Here is a 23,008-nt window from a genome sequence, read left to right on the forward strand (position 1 = left end):
ATTATAAAACTGAGGCACCACCAATATACGGCATGCGAAAACTAAATATACACATCTTTTCTTATTTTATATGGATTTTGTTGAAAACACTTGAAATCATAGTGGTTTCGGTCAGATTTCAAAGCTTTCCATTCGTGTTTACCTTTATTTACATGTGATTACTAGTAACACCAAGTGAAAAAGCAAAAAAAACAGTGAAGTCTGTATAACAAGACACAGTGTGTTTTTTTAAATGATAACTTTCTTTTTCATTTTTTATACCCCCTGATCACACTGACTTAGCCACCTCCCTGTCCCCCCACATAATTTTTTGCTATATGTTGCCTTTGATTCTTGTAATTCTAAGCATTATCCTGTGATGAAGACCCCTGGCAGGGGTTGAAAGCTCAGGAATAAAAACTACTTTATTATTTATACGTGATTCATTTTCTTCCTTTGTGGATCTCCAGCTGCAAATATGCAAACCGTATAACAGACCTTCTCTTCCATATATATATATATATATATATATATATATATATATATATATATATAACCAAACTTAGTTTTCTAATTTCTATATTGTTCCCAAAACACAGAACTTGGGCAATAATACATCACTTAATTATCCCAGGAGTCCAATTAAAAACAGAAGCTGGTTGGAACATAAACCTGCAGCCACAGGGGGGCTACAGGACCAAGGTTGGGAAACACTGGGTTAAACACTGTGCTATTTATAATTATCATAGTGTTTCGTTTTTTTTAATTTTCACAAATATGGGGATTTATTGAGCAATAATGCAAAGGTAAAGTAAATAATTTTTAATTTTATTTTTATACCAAAATGTCAAACTGTTAAAAAGGTCTTTAGACTTTTTATGGGCACCTATTTCAGTTATAATATGAGGTGTAAGGATTAATATAAGAAAAAGTATGTCCAGAATATCTTTAAAAGCCACACACTGCTTTTATTCAAATTGTGTTACTACCACGTGCACGATGAGACTAAAATATATGTCCTCCTCTGAGAGGCTAAAAGAATTAAAGTTATTTATTAAAGAGCAACGAAAGCTGTGTGCAAGCCCAATTCAGGTATTCAAAAGCCTCATAAACAGCAATAAAATTGATCCATCAGAATTCTTTCCATTAATTGGCAAATCATGTACTTGAGAAACCCTGTGGAAGTTAAATGTAAAGTGCATTTCATATTAAAGCCAGTAGGCACTCCTTTACACAGAAAACTGAAGCAATTTATGCACAGTAGTTGAAGGTGAATCTTGGACAACTTTTAAAAACGTAACTGGATGAGATACTGGGACAGCTTGGCTATTATGTAACCTAAGGGACTTGACAGACTGAATGACCTCTGATTTGTGAAACCTCTATTCTAATGTACCTCCTACATTATCCTGGACAGAATTAGTACTTGCTTTTTTGCAGGTCTATCCCAATTACTTATATTTTTTTCTATTTTTATCTGCAGTGAGTCACTGGAAAAATTAACGCTTTTCAAGAAGATTGAGAGGAAGCCCATGGCCTGGCCTTGTCAGCTTACAATTGGCAGCTCTCTTTCTATCCGAATTGTTGGATACAAAGCAGTAAGCATTTGCTTTTACTTATTTCAGCATTTTAAACTTAAATCAGGTCTTTCTATTAATAGTATTCACATGGCCTAACTTTTAGTTAACACATACTGCCTTCCCCCACGTGAAACTAATCTGTTCCTGAAAACCCCTTCATAAGATGAACACAAACACTTAGTTACCAATAATTTAATTGAAAAAAATGTTCATGTTTTACCTGGCCTCAACAAATGACACCCATTTTTTTCTTAAATAAACCCAAATGAATGAAAATTGCCCAAATTAGTTTAACATTTTATTTATCAATACAATCGATAATAAAACCATTTCCCTTAATGGAATACTATTTAATAAGACCAGTCACATGCACTTTATCACTTCAAATTTCATATTCACAGGAAAGGCCTTTCAATCTTTATTGGGCTTTTCCAGTTATTTCACAATTATTCTTGGTTATTCTTTTCAAAGTTTGGTAGAAGCCTGCATTTTTAAAATCAAAAGGTTCAATGAACAGACTGTTACTATATATCAGTTAATTTTTCTAAATACTTATCTTTGTACTGATATGCATATACAGTGGTGTGAAAAACTTTTTCCCCTCTTCCTGATTTTTTATTCTTTTGCATGTTTGTAACACAAAATGTTTTTGATCATCAAACACATTTAACCATTAGTCAAATATAACACAAGTAAACACAAAATGCAGTTTTTAAATGATGGTTTTATTATTTAGGAGAAAAAATCCAAACCTACATGGCCCTGTGTGAAAAAGTAATTGCCCCTTGTAAAAAATAACCTAACTGTGGTGTATCACACCTGAGTTCAATTTCCGTAGCCACCCCCAGGCCTGATTACTGCCACACCTGTTTCAATCAAGAAATCGCTTAAATAGGAGCTGCCTGACACAGAGAAGTAGACCAAAAGCACCTCAAAAGCTAGACATCATGCCAAGATCCAAAGAAATTCAGGAACAAATGAGAACAGAAGTAATTGAGATCTATCAGTCTGGTAAAGGTTATAAAGCCATTTCTAAAGCTTTGGGACCCCAGCGAACCACAGTGAGAGCCATTATCCACAAATGGCAAAAACATGGAACAGTGGTGAACCTTCCCAGGAGTGGCCGGCCGACCAAAATTACCCCAAGAGCGCAGAGACGACTCATCCGAGAGGTCACAAAGACCCCAGGACAATGTCTAAAGAACTGCAGGCCTCACTTGCCTCAATTAAGGTCAGTGTTCACGACTCCACCATAAGAAAGAGACTGGGCAAAAACGGCCTGCATGGCAGATTTCCAAGACGCAAACCACTGTTAAGCAAAAAGAACATCTCAATTTTGCTAAGAAACATCTCAATGATTGCCAAGACTTTTGGGAAAATACCTTGTGGACTGATGAGACAAAAGTTGAACTTTTTGGAAGGCAAATGTCCCGTTACATCTGGCGTAAAAGAAACACAGCATTTCAGAAAAAGAACATCATACCAACAGTAAAATATGGTGGTGGTAGTGTGATGGTCTGGGGTTGTTTTGCTGCTTCAGGACCTGGAAGGCTTGCTGTGATAGATGGAACCATGAATTCTACTGTCTACCAAAAAATCCTGAAGGAGAATGTCCGGCCATCTGTTCGTCAACTCAAGCTGAAGCAATCTTGGGTGCTGCAACATGACAATGACCCAAAACACACCAGCAAATCCACCTCTGAATGGCTGAAGAAAAACAAAATGAAGACTGTGGAGTGGCCTAGTCAAAGTCCTGACCTGAATCCAATTGAGATGCTATGGCATGACCTTAAAAAGGCGGTTCATGCTAGAAAACCCTCAAATAAAGTTGAATTACAACAATTCTGCAAAGATGAGTGTGCCAAAATTCCTCCAGAGCGCTGTAAAAGACTCATTGCAAGTTATCGCAAACGCTTGATTGCAGTTATTGCTGCTAAGGGTGGCCCAACCAGTTATTAGGTTCTGGGGGCAATTACTTTTTCACACAGGGCCATGTAGGTTTGGATTTTTTTTTCTCCCTAAATAATAAAATCCATCATTTAAAAACTGCATTTTGTGTTTACTTGTGTTATATTTGACTAATGGTTAAATGTGTTTGATGATCTGAAACATTTTGTGTGACAAACATGCAAAAGAATAAGAAATCAGGAAGGGGGCAAATAGTTTTTCACACCACTGTATAGTCAGCCAGCCTACTTCCTAACTGTCATGTTTTATTCTTGAGTGACTGTAGTTTCTGGTTATTATACAGTTTTGATGTAATAGTATATAACTACATATATTTGAAATGTTTATGTGACTAACAGTATAAAAGTACTTAATTCAACTAACTTGTGTTAACTATATTTAGATACTATGTTTAATTTTGCAATTCAGTAATACAATACTTCACATTCTATTTATATGGAAACTTGTCACCTGTAATTGCAGATGTCTATAGTGTTATTTCTGCTACTTCTGAAACTACTAGCTAATTTATAAATCTAATTTGAAATGTTTAATGTTACGGTGATAGATGTTAATATTTACTGAGTTATTAGATTTATATCTATGTTAATTAAAGGATGCCTGAAGTAGTGCTGTCATCTTTAAATACGGGTGTACAGCGACAGGGTGAAAACTTGGCACTAGATAAAGACAGTGGCATAACTTGGAAGATGAAACATCATCACAACAAGCAGGGGTTGATACCAAAAAGAAAAACAATCGGGCATCTTAGACAAAGTAAGAACCAGAAATCAAAGTCTAAAATTCTTAACCAAAAGTTTATAACCAGAAGACATAAACAAATGCATTTTTAAAATGATTTCTAGAGAGTACCCATATACTTGGACAATGAAGTTCCATGTGCCACTGGCTTAACTATCGTCACTGTAAATTCAAAACATAATGATGAATAAATATCACATTTAAAACCAAAACATAAATTAATAGTGAAAGTAATTTTTAGAACTACATGATTCATAACCAAGTTGCACAGAGGATTGTTCATCTTCTTACACATATTGCCTTCCTTACAATCTAGCATTTTGTTGTAATGTTAATTATGCAAAATTTATTTATTATATGCAAACCATACATTGCCAACCATAGTTCTAGAGAGAGTTCCAGAAGTGGATCCACTTCCAAAGCTAGTTAAGATTACAGATGAGAGGTAGTTTATGATCCTGAAAAATAATGGTGTCCAGGCATATAATGGGGTGGATGTTGTCTTCAGAGAAAAATTAAAGCCTGGAAGTAAAGAAGCTGACAACAGTAAAAGCAAGCAGCCTTGTTTACTGTTTGATAGGGATGCTCCTATCGATCAGCCGATTTTCACTAAAAAAGACTTGATCTATGATTGGTAAATTAGCCAATTACAAAAACAACCTTTTCAGCCCCTGCTTTTCTGTGCTTTACTGATATTTAGTTGCAGTGCTCCTTTACCCAAGTTGTTTTGGTAGATGAACCAGTGCAAATCAAGGCTTGTTTTTAATCAGTAAAAGACAATTGGAATATTAACCTTTAGCTTAAAGAAAATGGAGTAATAAACTGAGATGAAGGACTTGGAGAAGTCATCCTGTGAAATCAGACAAACAGCAAGAAAAGCTTTAATGATTTCAGACCTTTTGAGTTAAAATGGACACTGTACTGTGGACATTGTACTATATAATTAAAATGGTAATCTATTGCACTGTAGTGCAATTTATGATGAAAAATGATTAAAACCCATAAGTATATTTACATTTAAGCAGTGTTTAATTGCCAATATTAATTAATTGAGATTATATATAAATATATAAAAATTATTTATATTTTATATATATATATATATATATATATATATATAAAATATTTATATTATATGTATATATAAATAAAATTCATTTTTTGTTGTTGGATAAATGGTGAAAACTGCTTTTTTAATTTAGCCTAGATTACAGGAAGAATTAAACAACATGACAGTCTATAGTTGGAGAAGCATTTTATTTTCTTTTATTCAATATGTATTATGTATATATATTTTTGTACGTATTTTATTTGTTAAAGTATTTATTTTGAGGAAATTTTATTTATTTTAGTATTTTTATGGTTACTGAACAATAAGCCTACAGAATTAACAGTTAACACCTGTGGTCTATAGTTAAATTATAAAAATACAAAACTTAACACTTTAATATATAAGGCTTCTACTGTATATGTCTGGTTATGCAGGAGCTTAGTGTAAAAAGTTTTTTAAAGAGACAAAGAAAGAAAAACAAAATCAAATTTGTTATTAGAATTGACTGATCAAGTATGAAATCGGTGATTGGTATCAACCTTAAAACCTGATCGAAGCATCCCTACTTGTTAAAGCAGTATTTATACATTTTAATTTAGGCCCACACATGACTAGTAGGTTTCATCTTTGTGTGTGCTGCACTGTGTTTAAATTAAAGATGTTTTGATTTTCTTCTGTCTTTGTTTCTCTAAATCCATAACGGGCTGAGGATTGAGATAACACCAACCCCAGTAACTTTTTTTTTTTTCAAACAGAATTCATTGTTGTAATATTTTATTATAAGACTGCTAAATCTTTTTATTTCTACTCCTCAATTAACTTAAAACATAGCAGCAAGAATCTTAACCAAAATGAATTACAAACCGGATTCCAAAAAAGTTGGGACACTATACAAATCGTGAATAAAAACTGAATGCAATGATGTGGAGGTGCCAACTTCTAATATTTTATTCAGAATAGAACATAAATCACGGAACAAAAGTTTAAACTGAGAAAATGTATCATTTTAAGGGAAAAATATGTTGATTCAGAATTTCATGGTGTGTCAACAAATCCCAAAAAAGTTGGGACAAGGCCATTTTCACCACTGTGTGGCATCTCCCCTTCTTCTTACAACACTCAACAGACGTCTGGGGACCGAGGAGACCAGTTTCTCAAGTTTAGAAATAGGAATGCTCTCCCATTCTTGTCTAATACAGGCCTCTAACTGTTCAATCGTCTTGGGCCTTCTTTGTCGCACCTTCCTCTTTATGATGCGCCAAATGTTCTCTATAGGTGAAAGATCTGGACTGCAGACTGGCCATTTCAGTACCGGATCCTTCTCCACGCAGCCATGATGTTGTGATTGATGCAGAATGTGGTCTGGCATTATCTTGTTGAAAAATGCAGGGTCTTCCCTGAAAGAGATGACGTCTGGATGGGAGCATATGTTGTTCTAGAACCTGAATATATTTTTCTGTATTGATGGTGCCTTTCCAGACATGCAAGCTGCCCATGCCACACGCACTCATGCAACCCCATACCGTCAGAGATGCAGGCTTCTGAACTGAGCGTTGATAACAACTTGGATTGTCCTTGTCCTCTTTGGTCCGGATGACATGGCGTCCCAGATTTCCAAAAGAACTTGAATCGTGACTCGTCTGACCACAGAACAGTCTTCCATTTTGCCACACTCCATTTTAAATGATCCCTGGCCCAGTGAAACGCCTGAGCTTGTGGATCTTGCTTAGAAATGGCTTCTTCTTTGCACTGTAGAGTTTCAGCTGGCAACGGCGGATGGCACGGCGGATTGTGTTCACTCACAATGGTTTCTGGAAGTATTCCTGAGCCCATTCTGTGATTTCCTTTACAGTAGCATTCCTGTTTGTGGTGCAGTGTCGTTTAAGGGCCCACAGATCACGGGCATCCAGTGTGGTTTTACAGCCTTGACCCTTACGCACAGAGATTGTTCCAGATTCTCTGAATCTTCGGATGATGTTATGCACATTTGATGATGATAGATGCAAAGTCTTTGCAATTTTTCGCTGGGTAACACCTTTCTGATATTGCTCCACTATCTTTCTGCGCAACATTGTGGGAATTGGTGATCCTCTACCCATCTTGGCTTCTGAGAGACACTGCCACTCTGAGAAGCTCTTTTTATACCCAATCATGTTGCCAATTGACCTAATTAGTGTTTATTGGTCTTCCAGCTCTTCGTTATGCTCAAATTTACTTTTTCCAGCCTCTTATTGCTACTTGTCCCAACTTTTTTGGGATTTGTTGACACCGTGAAATTTTGAATCAACATATTTTTCCTTTAAAATGATACATTTACTCGGATTAAACGTTTGATCTGTCATCTACGTTCTATTACAAATAAAATATTGACATTTGCCATCTCCACATCATTGCATTCAGTTTTTATTCACAATTTGTTTAGTGTCCCAACTTTTTTGGAATCCGGTTTGTACATTACATCTGAACTCCAGTTCAGAAATAAACGTAGGGTGTATCTGGTTCTAAGATGACTTTAGAGTCAGCATGGAAATTCAAGTGAAGTAAAAATAGACGTTTAGAAAGAACTCCAGGATGTTATCCATCCATCCTCTTCTGCTTATCCGAGATCGGATTGCGGGGAAAGCAGCTTGAGCAGAGATGCCCAAATTTCCCTCTCCCTGGCCACTTCTACTAGCACTCCCTGGGGAATCCCGAGGTGTTCCCAGGCCAGCTAAGAGACCTAGTCCCTCCAGCGTGTCCTGGGTTGTCCGTGGTCCCTCCTCCCATTTAGACATGCCTGGAACACCTCACCTGGGAGGCGTCCAGGAAGCATCCTGATCAGATGCCTGAGCCACCACATCTGACTCCTCTCGATGCAGAGGAGCAGTGGCTCTACTCTGAGCTCCTCCCAGATGACCAAGCTTCTCACCCTATCTTTAAGGGAAAGCCCAGACACCCTGTGGAGGAAATACATTTCAGCCGCTTGTATTTGTAATCTCGTTCTTTTGGTCACTACCCACATTTCATGACCATAGGTGAGTGTAGGAATGTAGATCAACCAGTAAATCGAGAGCTTTACCTTTCAGCCCAGCTCCTTTTTCACCACGACAGACCAATGCAGAGCCCGCATCACTGTGGACGCCGCACTGATCTACTGTACCTGTCGATCTCACGCTCCATTCTTCCCTCTCTCTTGAACAAGACCCCGAGATACTTGAACTCCTCCACTTGGGGCAGGATCTCGCTCCCAACCCAGAGAGGGCACTCCACCCTTTTCCGGCTGAGAACCATGGTCTCGGATTTGAAGGTGCTGATTGCCATCCCAGCTGCTTCACACTCGGGTGTGAACCGATCCAGTGAGAGCTGAAGATCACGGCCTGATGAAGCAAACAGGACAACATCATCTGCAAAAAGCAGTGACCCAATCCTGAGCCCACCAAACCGGACCCCCTCAATGCCCTGGCTGTGCCTAGAAATTCTGTCCATAAAAGTTATGAACAGAATTGGTGACGAACGGCAGCCCTGGAAGAGTCCAGCTCTCACTGGAAATGGGTTCGACTTACTGCTGGCAATGTGGACCAAACACTGACACCAGGTCCACTGTTGCACAACCAGGACGAAAACCACACTGTTCCTCCTGAATCCGAGGTTCGACTATCTGACAGACCCTCCTCTCCAGAACCCCCGAATAGACTTTTACAGGGAGGCTGAGGAGTGTGATCCCTCTGTAGTTGGAACACACCCTCCGGTCCCCCTTCTTAAAGAGGGGAACCACCACCCTGGTCTGCCAATCCAGAGTCAATGTCCCCGATGTCCATGCGATGTTGCAGAGGCGTGTCAACTAAGACAGTCCTACAACATCCAGAGCCTGGAGGAACTCTGGGCATATCTCATCCACCACCAGGGCCCTGCCACCAAGGAGTTTTTGACCACCTTGGTGACCTCAGTCCCAGAGATGGCAGAGCTATGGCTCTGCTTCCTCATTGGAAGGCATGTTAGTGAGATTGAGGAGGTCTTCAAAGTACTCCCCCCACCAACCCACAACGTCTTGAGTTGAGGTCAGCAGCGCACCATCCCCACCATACACAGTGTTGACACTGCACTGCTTCCCCCTCCTGAGACGCCAGATGGTGGACCAGAATCTCCTCGAAGCCATCCGGAAGTCGTTCTTCATGGCCTCCCTAAACTCTTACAACACCTGAGTTTCTGTGTCAGCAACCACCGAAGCCGCATTCCGCTTGGCCTGCCAGTACCTATTAGCTGCCTCCAGAGTCCTACAGGACAAAAGGGTCCTGTAGGACTCCTTCTTCAGCTTGACGAAATCCCTCACTGCCGGTGTACACCAACAAGTTTGGGGATTGCCGCTATGGCAGGCACCGACCACCTTATGGCCACAGCTCCGGTCAGCCGCATCAACAATAGAGGCACAGAACATGGCCCATTCAGACCAAATGTCCCCCACCTCCCTTGGGATATGGTCAAAGTTCTGCCGGAGGTGGGAGTTGAAGCTACATCTGACAGGGGACTCTATCAGATGTTCCCAGCAGACCCTCACAATACTTTTGGGTCTACCAGGCCTGACGGGCATCCTCCCTCACCATTGAAGCCAACTCACTACCAGGTGGTGATCAGTTGACAGCTCTGCCCCTCTCTTCGCCCGAGTGTCCAAGCCAAGTGGCCACAAGTCCGACGACGCAACCATGAAGTCGATCAACGAACTGAGACCTAGGGTGTCCTTGGGCCAGGTGCACATATGGACACCCCTATGCCTGAAAATGGTGTTTATTATGGACAATCCGTGACGAGCACAGAAGTCCAATAACAAAGCACCACTCGGGTTCAGATCGGGGGAGCTATTCCTCCCAATCACGCCCTTCCAGGTCTCACTGTCATTGCCCACGTGAGCATTGAAGTCTCCCAGCAGAACGAGGGAGTCCCCAGCAGGTGTGCCCTCTAGCACCCCCTCTAGGGACTCCAAAAAGGGTGGGTACTCCAGACTGCTGTTCGGCGCATGCGTGCAAACAAAAGTTAGGACCCATCCCCCGACCTGAACGAGGAGGGAGGCTACCATCTCATCTACCGGGGTGAGCTCCAATGAACAGGTCAAGGTGAGCCCGACTATATCTAGCCAGGACTTCTCGACCTTGCACACTAGCTCCTGCTCCTTCCCCTTCAGAGAGGTGACATCCCATGCCCCAAGAGCCAGCTTCTGTAGCCAAGGATTGGACTGCCAAGGTCCCCGCCTTTGGCTACCACCCAACCCACACTGCACCCAACCTCCTTGGCCCCTCCTACCGGTGGTGAGCCCATGGGAAGGGCTGTGCCCAATGGGTGCAGGCCCAGCCACCAGGCACTTGCCATCAAGCCCCACCTCTAGGCCTGGCTCCAGAGGGGGGACCCGGTGACCGGGCAAGGGAAAACGCCATCCAAATTTCTTAATCATCATAGGAGGTTTTCTGAACTGCTCTTTGTTTCATCCCTCACCTAGGACTAGTTTGCCTTGGGTGACCGTACCGGGGCATAAAGCCCCCGACAGCAGAGCTCCTAGGATCATTGGGATACAAACCCCTCCACCACAATAAGGATGTTATATGGGAAAAAATCACTTATATGTATGTTTGTTATTTAAAGTGTTCTATTACCTTCTGCATCTCTTTGTGCTATGGTAATAATGGTAATATCTGTGTGGAGTATAAATAAATAGCTAGAGAGAATTATGTACACCGCATATATAAAAATGAGAGGATATCATTGTGGATCAGCTCATCCCATTAATTTATTGCAGCATTGATTCAGTCTTGTAGTTACTACTCACTTCCAATACCAGCCTTTTTGTAGTTTTGATCGGTTAACTTTGTATCATCATTAGTAACATTAGTGAAACAGATAGCCCTTTTTTTCTTGAATACATACTCCTTCAAAAATGTTGTTGGACAGATTTCTAAATCTGTACTGCTCATATCCTAGATCTACAGGTGTACTCACTAGAGGGCTGTGCTAGTTTCCCAAACCTTTAAAGTGTCTCTCCATTCCTGCTCCCAAGTGCTCTTGAATCTATGGTGTTTAATGTATCACAATTGTATGCTGGATCTTGTAAACATTCACCACAGCAGCTGACTTTCTTTCTCATAAACAAAAATAGAAAGTGCCTTCCATTTGTTTAGGTTTCTCTTAATTTATTCTCATTAAAAATATTTAAACTTTAAAATGCATTCCAAGCTTTTTGTCTTTGAGGTGTGGGAATAGACTTGAATACATGGCAAACATGCAGACAGTGACTTGACTGGGATTCCAATCCAGTGTCTTGGAACTGTGAGACAATACACTGTGTGCACAATTATTAGGCAAGTGAGTATTTTGACAATATCATCATTTTTAATGCGTATATTCCAACTCCAAGCTGTATTAACTTGAGTGCTTATTGGATTTAAGCACGTCAGGTGATGTGTATTTGTGTAATGAGGGAGGGTGTGGCCTAAGGAGATCAACACCCTATATCAAGGTGTGCAGAATTATTAGGCAGCTAGTTTTCCTCAGGCAAAATGGGCCAAAAAAGAGATTTAACTGACTCTGAAAAGTCAAAAATTGTAAAAAGTCTTTCAGAGGGATGCAGCACTTTTGGAATTGCTAAGATATTGGTGTGTGATCACAGAACCATCAAACATTTTGTTGCAAATAGTCAACAGGGTCGCAAGAAAGCGTGTTGAGAACAAAAGCGCAAATTAGCTGCCAAAGATTTGAGAAGAATCAAATGTGAAGCTACCAGGAACCCATTATCCTCCAGTACTTTCATATTCCAGAGCTGCAACCTACCTGGAGTGCCCAGAAGTACAAGGTGTTCAGTGCTCAAAGACATGGCCAAGGTAAGGAGGGCTGAAACCCAACCACCACTGAACAAGAAACATAAGTTGAAACGTCAAAACTGGGCCAAGAAATATCTGAAGACAGATTTTTTTCAAAGGTTTTATGGACCAATGAGATGAGAGTGACTCTTGATGGACCAGATGGATGGACCTGTGGATCAGTAATGGGCACAGAGCTCCACTCCAACGTGGAGGTGGGGTACTGGTATGAGCTGGTATTTTTAAAGATGAGCTAGTTGGACCCTTTTTGCATTGAAGATGAACTCAAAATCAACTCCCAAACCTACTGCCAGTTTTTTGAAGACACTTTCTTCAAACAGTGATACAGGAAAAAGACCATGATTTTTATGCAGGCCAATGCTCCATCACTTGCATCGAAGTTCTCCACTGCGTGGCCAGCCAGTAAAGGCCTTAAAAAAGAAGGAATAATGACATGGCCCCCCTTCCTCATCTGACCTAAACCCTATCGAGAATTTGTGGGCACTTCTTAAACACTAGATTTACGGTGGAGAAAAACAATACACCTCTCTGAAGAGTGTCTGGGAGGCTGTAGTCACTGCTCCACAAAAAGCTGATCGTCAACAGATCAAGAGACTGACAGACTCCATGAATGGAAAGGCTTATGACTGTTATTGGAAAGAAGGGTGGCTATATTGGTCATTGATTGATTGATTTATTTTTTTTGAAATGTCAGAGATGTTTATTTGTAAATTTTGAGGTGTTTGTTTATTATTCTCACTATAACAGATGAAAATAAACAAGTGAGATGGGAAAATTTTCATTTTTCCTTTAGTTGCATAATAAATCTGCACACTAATAGTTGCCTAATAATTGTGCGCACATATGTATTCCCCTGATGATGTTCACACTCACATTTCCATTGTGAAACATTCAGGTTTCAGGTTTATTAACATTTTGGATTGACTGATAGCACTGTGTTTGTTCCATATTAAAATTAATCCTCAAAAATACAACTTGCCTAATAATTCTGCACTCCCTGTAGTGTTAACCATTGCACTACAGTGCCTGCAGTGCTGCACTCTTTGTAAACCTGACGTAATAACTTTCAAAAAATGTGTCCAGCATCACTTCATCTAGTTAGTTTGGTTGTTACCATCAGGTCTATGTAGATTCTTGAAAACTGAAGTATCTTTTCATTCCTGTATTATTTAGTGACTAGCAACTTGGCGCGCGCTACGCTGCGCATTGGATGACCACAGTTGAAGGACTCAATCGTAAGGACCTCTCGTCGGGTGTCTCATTGGCACACTTTTGCCTCTTTCTTTCGCAATCACGGCGTAATCTGTCTTCTCTCTCTGTAGGGGTTTCGGTTGCCTTCGTTGTGTGGCAGAGACGCGTCGTTGAGCTAATCTGTGTGAATGCTGAGTGTCCGTTTCTTGCGAGCGACTGTCATGCCTTTGCCGTTTTGCTTCATGATCACGCTGTAATGTGTCCTCTCTCGTAGCAGCAGGTTTAGTTGCGTCTCGTTTCGGCATTGTTCTGTAAGGTCTCCTCCGTACAATTGCACATGGGTAGCTGAAGACAGAAAGGCATAGTGAAACACACGAATTGGTGACCAGGGGAACCATCCGACTCAGATGCGGGGCTCGAAATACTCAAGTGCACATGTTATTTATAATTGAATTTTTTTTTTTGTTATGAACTTCCCCAAAAGAGTTGATCCCTGTAAATAGTTAATAGTATATGAACAATATAATCTGTTGTAGTACGGGTGTTAATTATCGTCACACCTCATAACCTGCATACACAACGTGTTTGGCTGTAACGCCAAAAGCGCGGTGGATGCTGTAAGGGTAGGTTGTGGTTTCTGTTTCTTTCGTGATTTTTTTATTTCATTTTATTGGTTATTTAATAGGCAGAGGGGAGAAGATGTTAATGTGACGCTCTGTCTATTTCTTTACTTTTGTTTTGAAAAGATTTTCGGGAACAGGAAAAATAAAAGCAAAGGGGAAAGAACAGAGGGTAAGCAGGAGTTCTGAGAGGGGACGGACTGGGGCTTTTCTACGGGGCGGCTATACAGCCAAAAGGAATGCGGACCCGGACACGGACACCGCGCTGGGCTTTTATTATATAGATAAAGCCATGTTTTTAAAGCTAAAATAACTTGGCTTATTCTGATGTGACGAGTCAGATCCATTTGTCTACACTATGAACCACCCACTGTATGTGTTGCATAGTGATATTTTCTCTCCTATTAAAGAGAAATTCAGTTCTCTGCAAAAGGTGAATCTGTGATTGGGAGAGTGATCCTGTATGATTGTAATTTAGAATAATTTCTCAGTCCTTCTTCAGCATGAGATGGTGCTACTGTGCAGTTTATGTGCCCCATTTACTATAAACAAAAATAATGCAATAAAGGAAAAATGTCCTATTTAATCAAGCAGTGAGGTAAACATTTGCTCAATGTTTATATTTGCAGTAAAACTAATAAACAGTAAACAAGAAATATGTTGCTTAGTGGCATTGTCATGGTATAGCGATGCTACCAGATATGTTTTGCTAACATGTATCTTTTCATTTTTAAATAGGTAACAGAAGAAAAAGTAAAGAAAACATGGTCCATGGTGGAAGCTCAGACTCTTCGTAAAGATGATGTGCGGAAAGAGACGGTCTACTGCCTTAATGACGATAATGAAACTGAGATCCAAAAAGACAACACCATTCAAGGTAAACGTGACTAAAGTGCCAGAAGGGGAAGCTACCTTCAAACTACCTTGCTATAGCTAAATTTTTCAGTGGCTAATGTAATTGTGTATGTATAAAATATTCAGATTTACAAGTCAGTCATTTAGTTTACTAACTCAGATGCCTCCAAATTTTTATCATCCAAACTAGTGGCATTTCAGCTGTTTTTGTGTGATTCCTAAAAGCCCAAAGTTTACTTAATCACTATGTCCATAGAATTTTAGCAAATGAAATGTGCTTGTTTGAAGCACTTTAATCCTCCATTTTATACCAGTCCATCTGGGTATTTTTGTGATTTTACATTCATGCTGTTCATTTCTGAGACTGCAGAATATCCTAACTTTTTCTTGCTTGGTTTAACAGGTTATCGCTATGGTAGTGACATTGTCCCTTTCTCCAAAGTTGATCAAGAGCAGATGAAGTATAAAGCAGATGGAAAATGTTTCTCTGTTCTAGGATTCACAAAGGAAAGCCAGGTAAAGGTGTCCCCTAAAGTAAAATGTAAAGATTTTGCTTTATGTTAAAAACAGAAACAAGTTGCTACTGTAGTTCTTGATATTAATGATACATCTAAACATTTCTTCAATTCTAGTGACATACTTTCAAGAGCCAATTTATTAAAATTTAACTAGATGCTCAACTTTTTGTAATTAGGAAATTTTTGTGCAACAATTACACATAATGCATTTTCACCCGATATCACACTAATGTTGTCTACAGTATGTTTTTTTTTATCTTATTGGATAATGACTCGTACAGAGGGGAGAATAGTGGTTGTGTAATTCCTAAATTGATAACAATATTTTTTATAAAACAAACAAACAAAAATTAAAATGAGAGAAACAAGTAAATGACAAAATTTGGTACAGTAGATACTAGACTTGTTTTCTGACATGAAGAAACAGAACTTGGTGGGCATAACCCAATGCACAGTGTATTGTACAGTGCAGCAGGCTGTTGCTGTAACCTAGTGGCTGAGCGTGCCTGATAGTCAAAGCATAATATAACAACTCTTAGAAGGTTCATCCTCTTAACATGCCTACCAGGTTCATCAGTTCAAGTATAGGGTCATAAGGTACAAAAGCAGATACCCAAGACCATTCGTTGAGACCATAGTCTCTCTGGATGTGTTAATGGTTCTAACATTTAAATGACTAGTTCAGCCTTTTGATATTTGGCCTATTGGCCTGTATCAAAAACCTAGAAAAAATATATAACTCTGTTGCTTGAATTTTTAATATTTAATCAACTCCAATATGCTAATTTTAACATAATCTGAAGTAAAAATCTTACTAATATATGATAAAATGTAAAGTGCATTGGATAATGGCGAAACAAAATGCTTTTAAAATTAATTTTATTTCAGTTCAATTTAATTTTGTTATTTTTTGCACTCTTCCACTTACCAGCCCAGACTGTTATACAGTTAATTCAAGTATAAAGTAGATTTTTTTAAGTATTCAGACTACTTCACTTTCTGCACCTGCTATTGTGTTGTAGATTTAGTTTTAAATGGATCAATTTGTCATTTTTTATCATCAATCTACACTTAATAACCCATAATGACAAATAAGTATTTAGACTTTTTGCTGTGGCACTCCTAATTTTGGTCAGTGCAACTCGTTTTTTATTTGTTATTCTTGAGAAGTGTCTAGAATGTGAATGGAGTCCACCATTTGCAAAATGAATTGATTGGACATAGTTTAGAAAAGCACACACCTGTGTATATAAGGTTCCACAATTCACACTACATGTTAGGACAGAAACCAAGATATGAAGTCCAAGGAACTCACTGTAGACCTCTGCGATAAAATTTTGTTGAAGCACAGATCAGGGCAAGATTATGAAACCATTTCTCAAGAGCACAGTGGCCTCAATACTTGTGAAATGGAAGAGGTTTGGAACCACTAGAACTAAAATGAGGTATTTATGGTAACGTGGCTTGAAAGAAACCACTCTTGATTAAAAGGCATATGACAATTTAAATGAGAGCATTAAGAAAAGGATTGTCTGGTGTGATAAAACAAAACTTTTTGGTCACAATTGCAAGCATTATTTTTGGCAGAAAACAGGCACTGCTCATCACTTGTCAAATACCATCCCTTCGGTGAAGCATGGTGGTGGCAGCATCATGCTATAATGGTGCTTCTCAACAACAGGACTGGGGAGACTGGTCAGTATTGAGGGAAGGATGAATGCAGCCAAATGCAGAAGGTTTCTTGAAGTAAACCTGGTCCAGAGTGCATGCAGCCTCATACTGGAGCAATGACTCTCACAAAGTGGCCCAACCAAATCCAGAATTAATGCCCCATTGAACATTTGTGGAGAGACCTGAAGATGGCAGTTTACATGCATTTCCCATCCAGTTTAATGGGGCTTGAGATGTTCTGCAGGGAAGAATTTGATATACCTCCCAAATCCAGATGTGCAGACTTGTACACACTTACCCAAGAAGCATCAAAGCTATAATTGTTGCCAAAAGGGCTTCTACAAAGTACTGAATTAAGGATCTGAATACCTATATGAATTAGAGATTTCAGTTTTAGATTTTAATAAATTTGTAAACTTTTCTGAAAACATTTTCATTTCAGTCAGTCAGTCAGTCATTATCCAACCCACTATATCCTAACACAGGGTCACGAGGGTCTGCTGGACCCAATCCCAGCCAACACAGGGTGCAAGGCAGGATCAAACCCCAGGCAGGGTCCCAGCCCACCACAGGGCACACAGACACACCAAGCACACACTAGGGACAATTTAGGATCACCAATGCACCTAACCTGCATGTCTTTGGACTGTGGGAGGAAACCGGAGCACCTGGAGGAAACCCACGCAGAGAACATGCAAACTCCAAGCAGGGAGGACCCGGGAAGCGAACCCAGGTCTCATTACTGCGAGGCAGCAGTGCTACCACTGTGCCACCGTGCTGCCTTTATTTTCATTTCACTTTGTCATTATGTGTTATTGAGTGCAGATTGATGGGAAAATTGCAGATTTATTCATTGAAAAATAATATCTAAAACACAGTAAAGTATGCAGAAAGTGAAGGGGTCTGAATACTTTCTAAATCAAATGTAGCTTAGCTAAAAGTAGAAAAAATGGCATAAAACATGAAAAATACTGCTGGATAACAATATCATCCTTATATATAGATATTCAACATACACACACACACACACACACAGACACAAAGAATAACCATATATAAAGGGTATTCCCCCAACTCCATGTGTTTTAGAGTAGCCACTTCAAGGCAGATTAAGTGTCTCCATGGATTATGGCAAGGAAAAATAAGTGAGAATTAACTAATAAATACCAGTCACAGTATAATGAAACTGTTAAACATCACTGGACATCTTTGTCATTATTGTTTACATGTATGGCATAAAATGAATTGATGTATAATTTGTTTGAGAGAGAAATGGGAGAAATGAGGCTATGACTTGTGTAAGGCTACTACTTAGCTACTAAGATTTTAGAAAATGACATGGTCTCCTTTTCTTAATTATGCAATGCCATAATTGCGGTTGTTTTGTTTTGAAATAAGGCTGAGCCTGAGAGCACCTAATGCTGCGTTCAATGCAACTGTCAAAGGACAAAAACTGTTTTTCTTTGTATATAATCTGATTTATTTGATTAATCGTGCTGAACCTATATTTTATGTATTAAAATAATGAGTAGTGTATGAATAAGAGTAATGATATGACAGGTTTCTCTTTTGGTATTCTTTTCAGGTTTTGCGACACCAGTTTATGGGTAACCAAGTGATTAAAGTGTTTGCACCAAAGGATGATGAGGTTAGAAATCAGCATAAAATTTTGTTGAGATAAAATCTAAACTTTATTTTTAATTATTTGTAGTTGTGAAGACTTTATGATCCTTGTCATTTCTGTTTACCCATGTCATTTATGTTCATGTTTGTTTTATTGTATGTAAAAGTTGTCCTGATAAAATTATTTAACTTTGTTTTGAAAGGGTCTTATTACTGTCCAGACTTTTTCATATTTTTAACTAATTTGTGACTTTGAACAACAATAAATAAATAGTTGGTCTGCAATGCATATAATTTAAGGGCCCATGAATGGACCTTATTCACTTGTTTTGATGCATGCTCAATAATCCAGGTAAGGAAATTCTAGAAAGTTGATTCTGTTCATCTGGACATTGTTTTTTTCCGATACATTTCATCACTCATCCAAGTGACTTCCTCAGTCTCAGTTGACTGCAGGTTTCTCCAACCTTGTAAACAGTACCTTGGCCTAATGACCGAACTAGCACCATTGACTAACAATGGGCCGTATGATCGATGATATGCAAATTGTCCATTGATCAATGGCCATGAGTACCATTCACGGAGAGTTGGGGAATGGCTGCGATCACCGCATTGTAAGGGCTCATTTATACTTCACGCGACGCGACGCATGCTGCAGCGGACGCTCCTGCTACGCAAGCGTTGAAGTGTTTATACTTGCGCGCGTACTTTACGTAAATCTGGAGGAGTCCACCAGGTGGCAGTGTGAGATATTATCACGGTGAGAACATGTTTGGCTTCTCTGTGTTGTGAATTGCCTAAAACACCTATTAAATTCCGATAACACCTTACCGCAATATCTGTGAAAAGGATGTTTATTGATTAAATCCATCAATCCAGGGATGTGTCCATTCCAACAAGCATTGGACACGACTGAAAAACAATCCCTGGACGAGGTCTCCGCTCATCGCAAGGTGAATACAAGCACACATACACTAGCGTCATTTTAGCGGCACCAAATCCCCAAATCTGCTTATCTTTGGAAGTTAACCAGAGCACAGTGTGGAATACAAGCAGGAAATACCAGCAACGTAACTCCCTGCGAGACAACAGTGCTATTGCTCCACCACCGTGTCACCCCCATGTGTGTAATTATTAACAGTATTCATTATTTAAATGAAATTATATGTAAAATGTAACATACACACTTTAATGTATTTCATCATGAAACTGGTATCAAGTATAAATCTAAAGATTCTAAATGTGCAGAGAGTTGGAATATCATACATTTAATTTGTTCTGTGTGGTGATCTTTTGATGCTTGCCGCAGCTGTCAGGTCCAAGAAGCTCGTAGCGATTAAAAACTGGGATGACGTTTACGACGGTCTGCTTTAATGATAAAGTAAAGTACGAGGTTAAAGTGGACAATTCGAGATTAAAGCCGAAATTTCCACTTTAATCACAAGATACACGTTTTCACCGTGTCCTTTATTTTTTTCTCGGTGGTTCAACTATAACGCTATACATTATGTTGCTGTTGTTAAGTTGCAAAAATAAAAACAATTAAAAAGACGACACAAAAGATGGTATGTGAGACTTTTAAAATGTATTGTGTCATTACGTTCGGGAACTATCTACATGTGACAGAAAGCCTCTATGCCGATCCTACAGGATGGATGCTTCGATGTGGTAAAGCAAAATGCCGACATACAGATGCATTCGTGGTGCTTTTATATTCAAGCGTCGCATATTCCCGATCGTAATGACACGATACATTTTAAAAGTCTCAGTGCCATCTATTTTTTTTTGCAACTTCACATCGGCAACATAATGTATAGCGCTGTATTTGAGCCACTGAGAAAAAAATAAAAGACACGGTGAAAACGTGTATTTTGTGAATAAAGTGGACATTTCGGCTTTAATCTCGAAATGTCCACTTTAACCTCGTAGTTTAATTTATTATTAAAGCAGACCATCGTAAACGTCATCCCAGTTTTTAATCGCTACGAGCTTCTTGGACCTGACAGCAGGTAAAGTAAAAAAATAAAAAATAGACGGCACAAAAGATGGTATGTGAGACTTTTAAAATGTATCGTATCATTACGATCGGGAATATGCGACGCTTGAATATAAAAGCACCACGAATGCATCTGTATGTCGGCATTTTGCTTCAACACTTTGAACCATTCATCAAACAGCAAAGCGCGCACATCGATCCCCGAAGGATCTCCATAGAGGCTTGCTGTCACATGTAGATAGTAAACTGAGACTCTGACGTCACGTTCCGACTTTTAGCACACTGCGCTCCCCGACTTTTTGCTGGTACTGCAACTCGCGCACGCGGCGCGTTAATTTCTGAGGATCTGCTCAGAGGACGCGTGAAATGAACGCTGGGAACGCGTGGCAGCCATGATGCGGACGCGTACGCGTTCTGAGCGTGAAGTATAAATGAGCCCTAAGGGAAAAAAAAGAAGGACACGGTGAAAACGTGTATCTTGTGATTAAAGTGGAAATTTCGGCTTTAATCTCGAAATGTCCACTTTAACCTCGTAGTTTACTTTTTCATTAAAGCAGACGGTCGTAAATGTCATCCCAGTTTTTAATCGCTACGAGCTTCTTGGACCTGACAGCTGCGGCAAGCAGCAAAAGATCACCACACAGAACAAATTAAATGTATGATATTCCAACTCTCTGCACATTTAGAATCTTTAGCTTCATACTTGATATCACTTTCATGATGAAATGCATTAAAGTGTGTATGTTACATTTTACATATTATTTCATTTAAATAATGAATACTGTTAATAATTACACACATGGGGGTGACACGGTGGCGGAGCAATAGCACTGCTGTCTCGCAGGGAGTTACGTTGCTGGTATTTCCTGCTTGTATTCCACACTGTGCTCCGGTTTCCTTCCAAAGATAAGCAGATTTGGGGATTTGGTGCCGCTAAAATGACGCTAGTGTATGTGTGCTTGTATTCACCTTGCGATGAGCGGAGACCTCGTCCAGGGATTGTTTCTCAGTCGTGTCCAATGCTTGTTGCAATGGACACATCCCTGGATTGATGGATTTAATCAATAAACATCCTTTTCACGGATATTGCGGTAAGGTGTTATCGGAATTTAATAGGTGTTTTAGGCAATTCACAACACAGAGAAGCCAAACATGTTCTCACCGTGATAATATCTCACACTGCCACCTGGTGAACTCCTCCAGATTTACGTAAAGTACGCGTGCAAGTATAAACACTTCAACACTTGCGTAGCAGGAGCGTCCGCTGCAGCATGCGTCGCGTCGCGTGAAGTATAAATGAGCCCTTAGATGGTGAAACATGTACCGTTAGGCCCCCTCCTCGGTCCAGAGTTGGTCGTTCCTTTTTCACGTAAATGGCCTCTTTGACTCCTCGCTCAAACCAGTGTCCCTCTCGGTCCAAGATGTGCACATCTTCATCACTGAAAGAGTGTCCACTGTCCTGTAGATGTAAATAGACTGCGGAGTCCTGGCCTGACAAGGTAGCTCTTCTGTGTTGTGCCATCCGCTTCTCCACTGGTTGTTAGTGCCTGTTATGATAATTAAGTTTTTAAATTCTAAAATTGATCTTTGTCAGTTTTTAACTTTCACATCCTGTAACCAACAAAAGTTTTTCTTTTTTACTTCATTGTTAATGCATTTTTATAGCCTTTGCAAGCATGTATATATTTTGCTCCTATTAAATTTCTGTTAGTGTTTGGTAAATGGCAAACAAGCTTATTTGATGTTGTCAGTGTGAAGGATGGGTCAAACTTAATGACACACTGCTTGTGAAAGTTACTGTGCAAAAACAGATTGTAACAGTTGCTATTGCTAAGTAAACAAACAAATTACACAGTTTTGTGTATACTTATCAGCTAGTAATTCTAGATTCTGTATGTCTGTTTTTATTTTCAGCATGCAGCCGTAGCACTCTCAGCACTGATTCATTCTTTGAATGAGATGGAGATGGTAGCTATTGTTCGCTATGTTTATGACAGAAGATGCAATCCTCAGGTGGGGGCAGCCTTCCCATTTATCAAGGATAAATATGAGGTAAGAAAGTATGATATGATAGTCCATTTGTTAACAGGCGGAGTGGTAGCTCTGAGGCTAGGGATCTGCGCTGATAATCAGAAGGTTGCCGGTTCAAATCCCGTAAATGCCAAAAGGGACTCTGCTCTGTTGGGCCCTTGAGCAAGACCCTTAATCTGCAATTGCTAAGCGCTTTGAGTAGTGAGAAAAGCACTATATAAATGCAAATAATTAAATTATTATTATTATTATTATTATTTGCTATCAGCATCCACCTTTTTTCAAAGCATTACTTTTGAACTATACGCAAGTTATCTTTTATTCACATTCCATGAACATGAT

General features: G+C 39.5%; 1 protein-coding gene across 1 annotated transcript in view; it reads left to right on the forward strand.

The window, feature by feature from the left end:
* The window catches only part of xrcc5 (X-ray repair complementing defective repair in Chinese hamster cells 5), a 104,062-nt gene that overhangs the window by 45,729 nt on the left and 35,325 nt on the right, over positions 1 to 23,008 (forward strand). Inside the window, exons 7-11 of the mRNA XM_039756332.1 lie at positions 1,463 to 1,577; positions 14,711 to 14,849; positions 15,231 to 15,343; positions 18,602 to 18,664; positions 22,550 to 22,687. Of these exons, the coding sequence (XP_039612266.1) occupies positions 1,463 to 1,577; positions 14,711 to 14,849; positions 15,231 to 15,343; positions 18,602 to 18,664; positions 22,550 to 22,687 (568 nt within the window). The remainder of the gene's footprint in view (positions 1 to 1,462; positions 1,578 to 14,710; positions 14,850 to 15,230; positions 15,344 to 18,601; positions 18,665 to 22,549; positions 22,688 to 23,008) is intronic.

Source organism: Polypterus senegalus, chromosome 6, assembly GCF_016835505.1.
Source record: "Polypterus senegalus isolate Bchr_013 chromosome 6, ASM1683550v1, whole genome shotgun sequence".
Lineage (NCBI taxonomy): Eukaryota > Metazoa > Chordata > Cladistia > Polypteriformes > Polypteridae > Polypterus > Polypterus senegalus.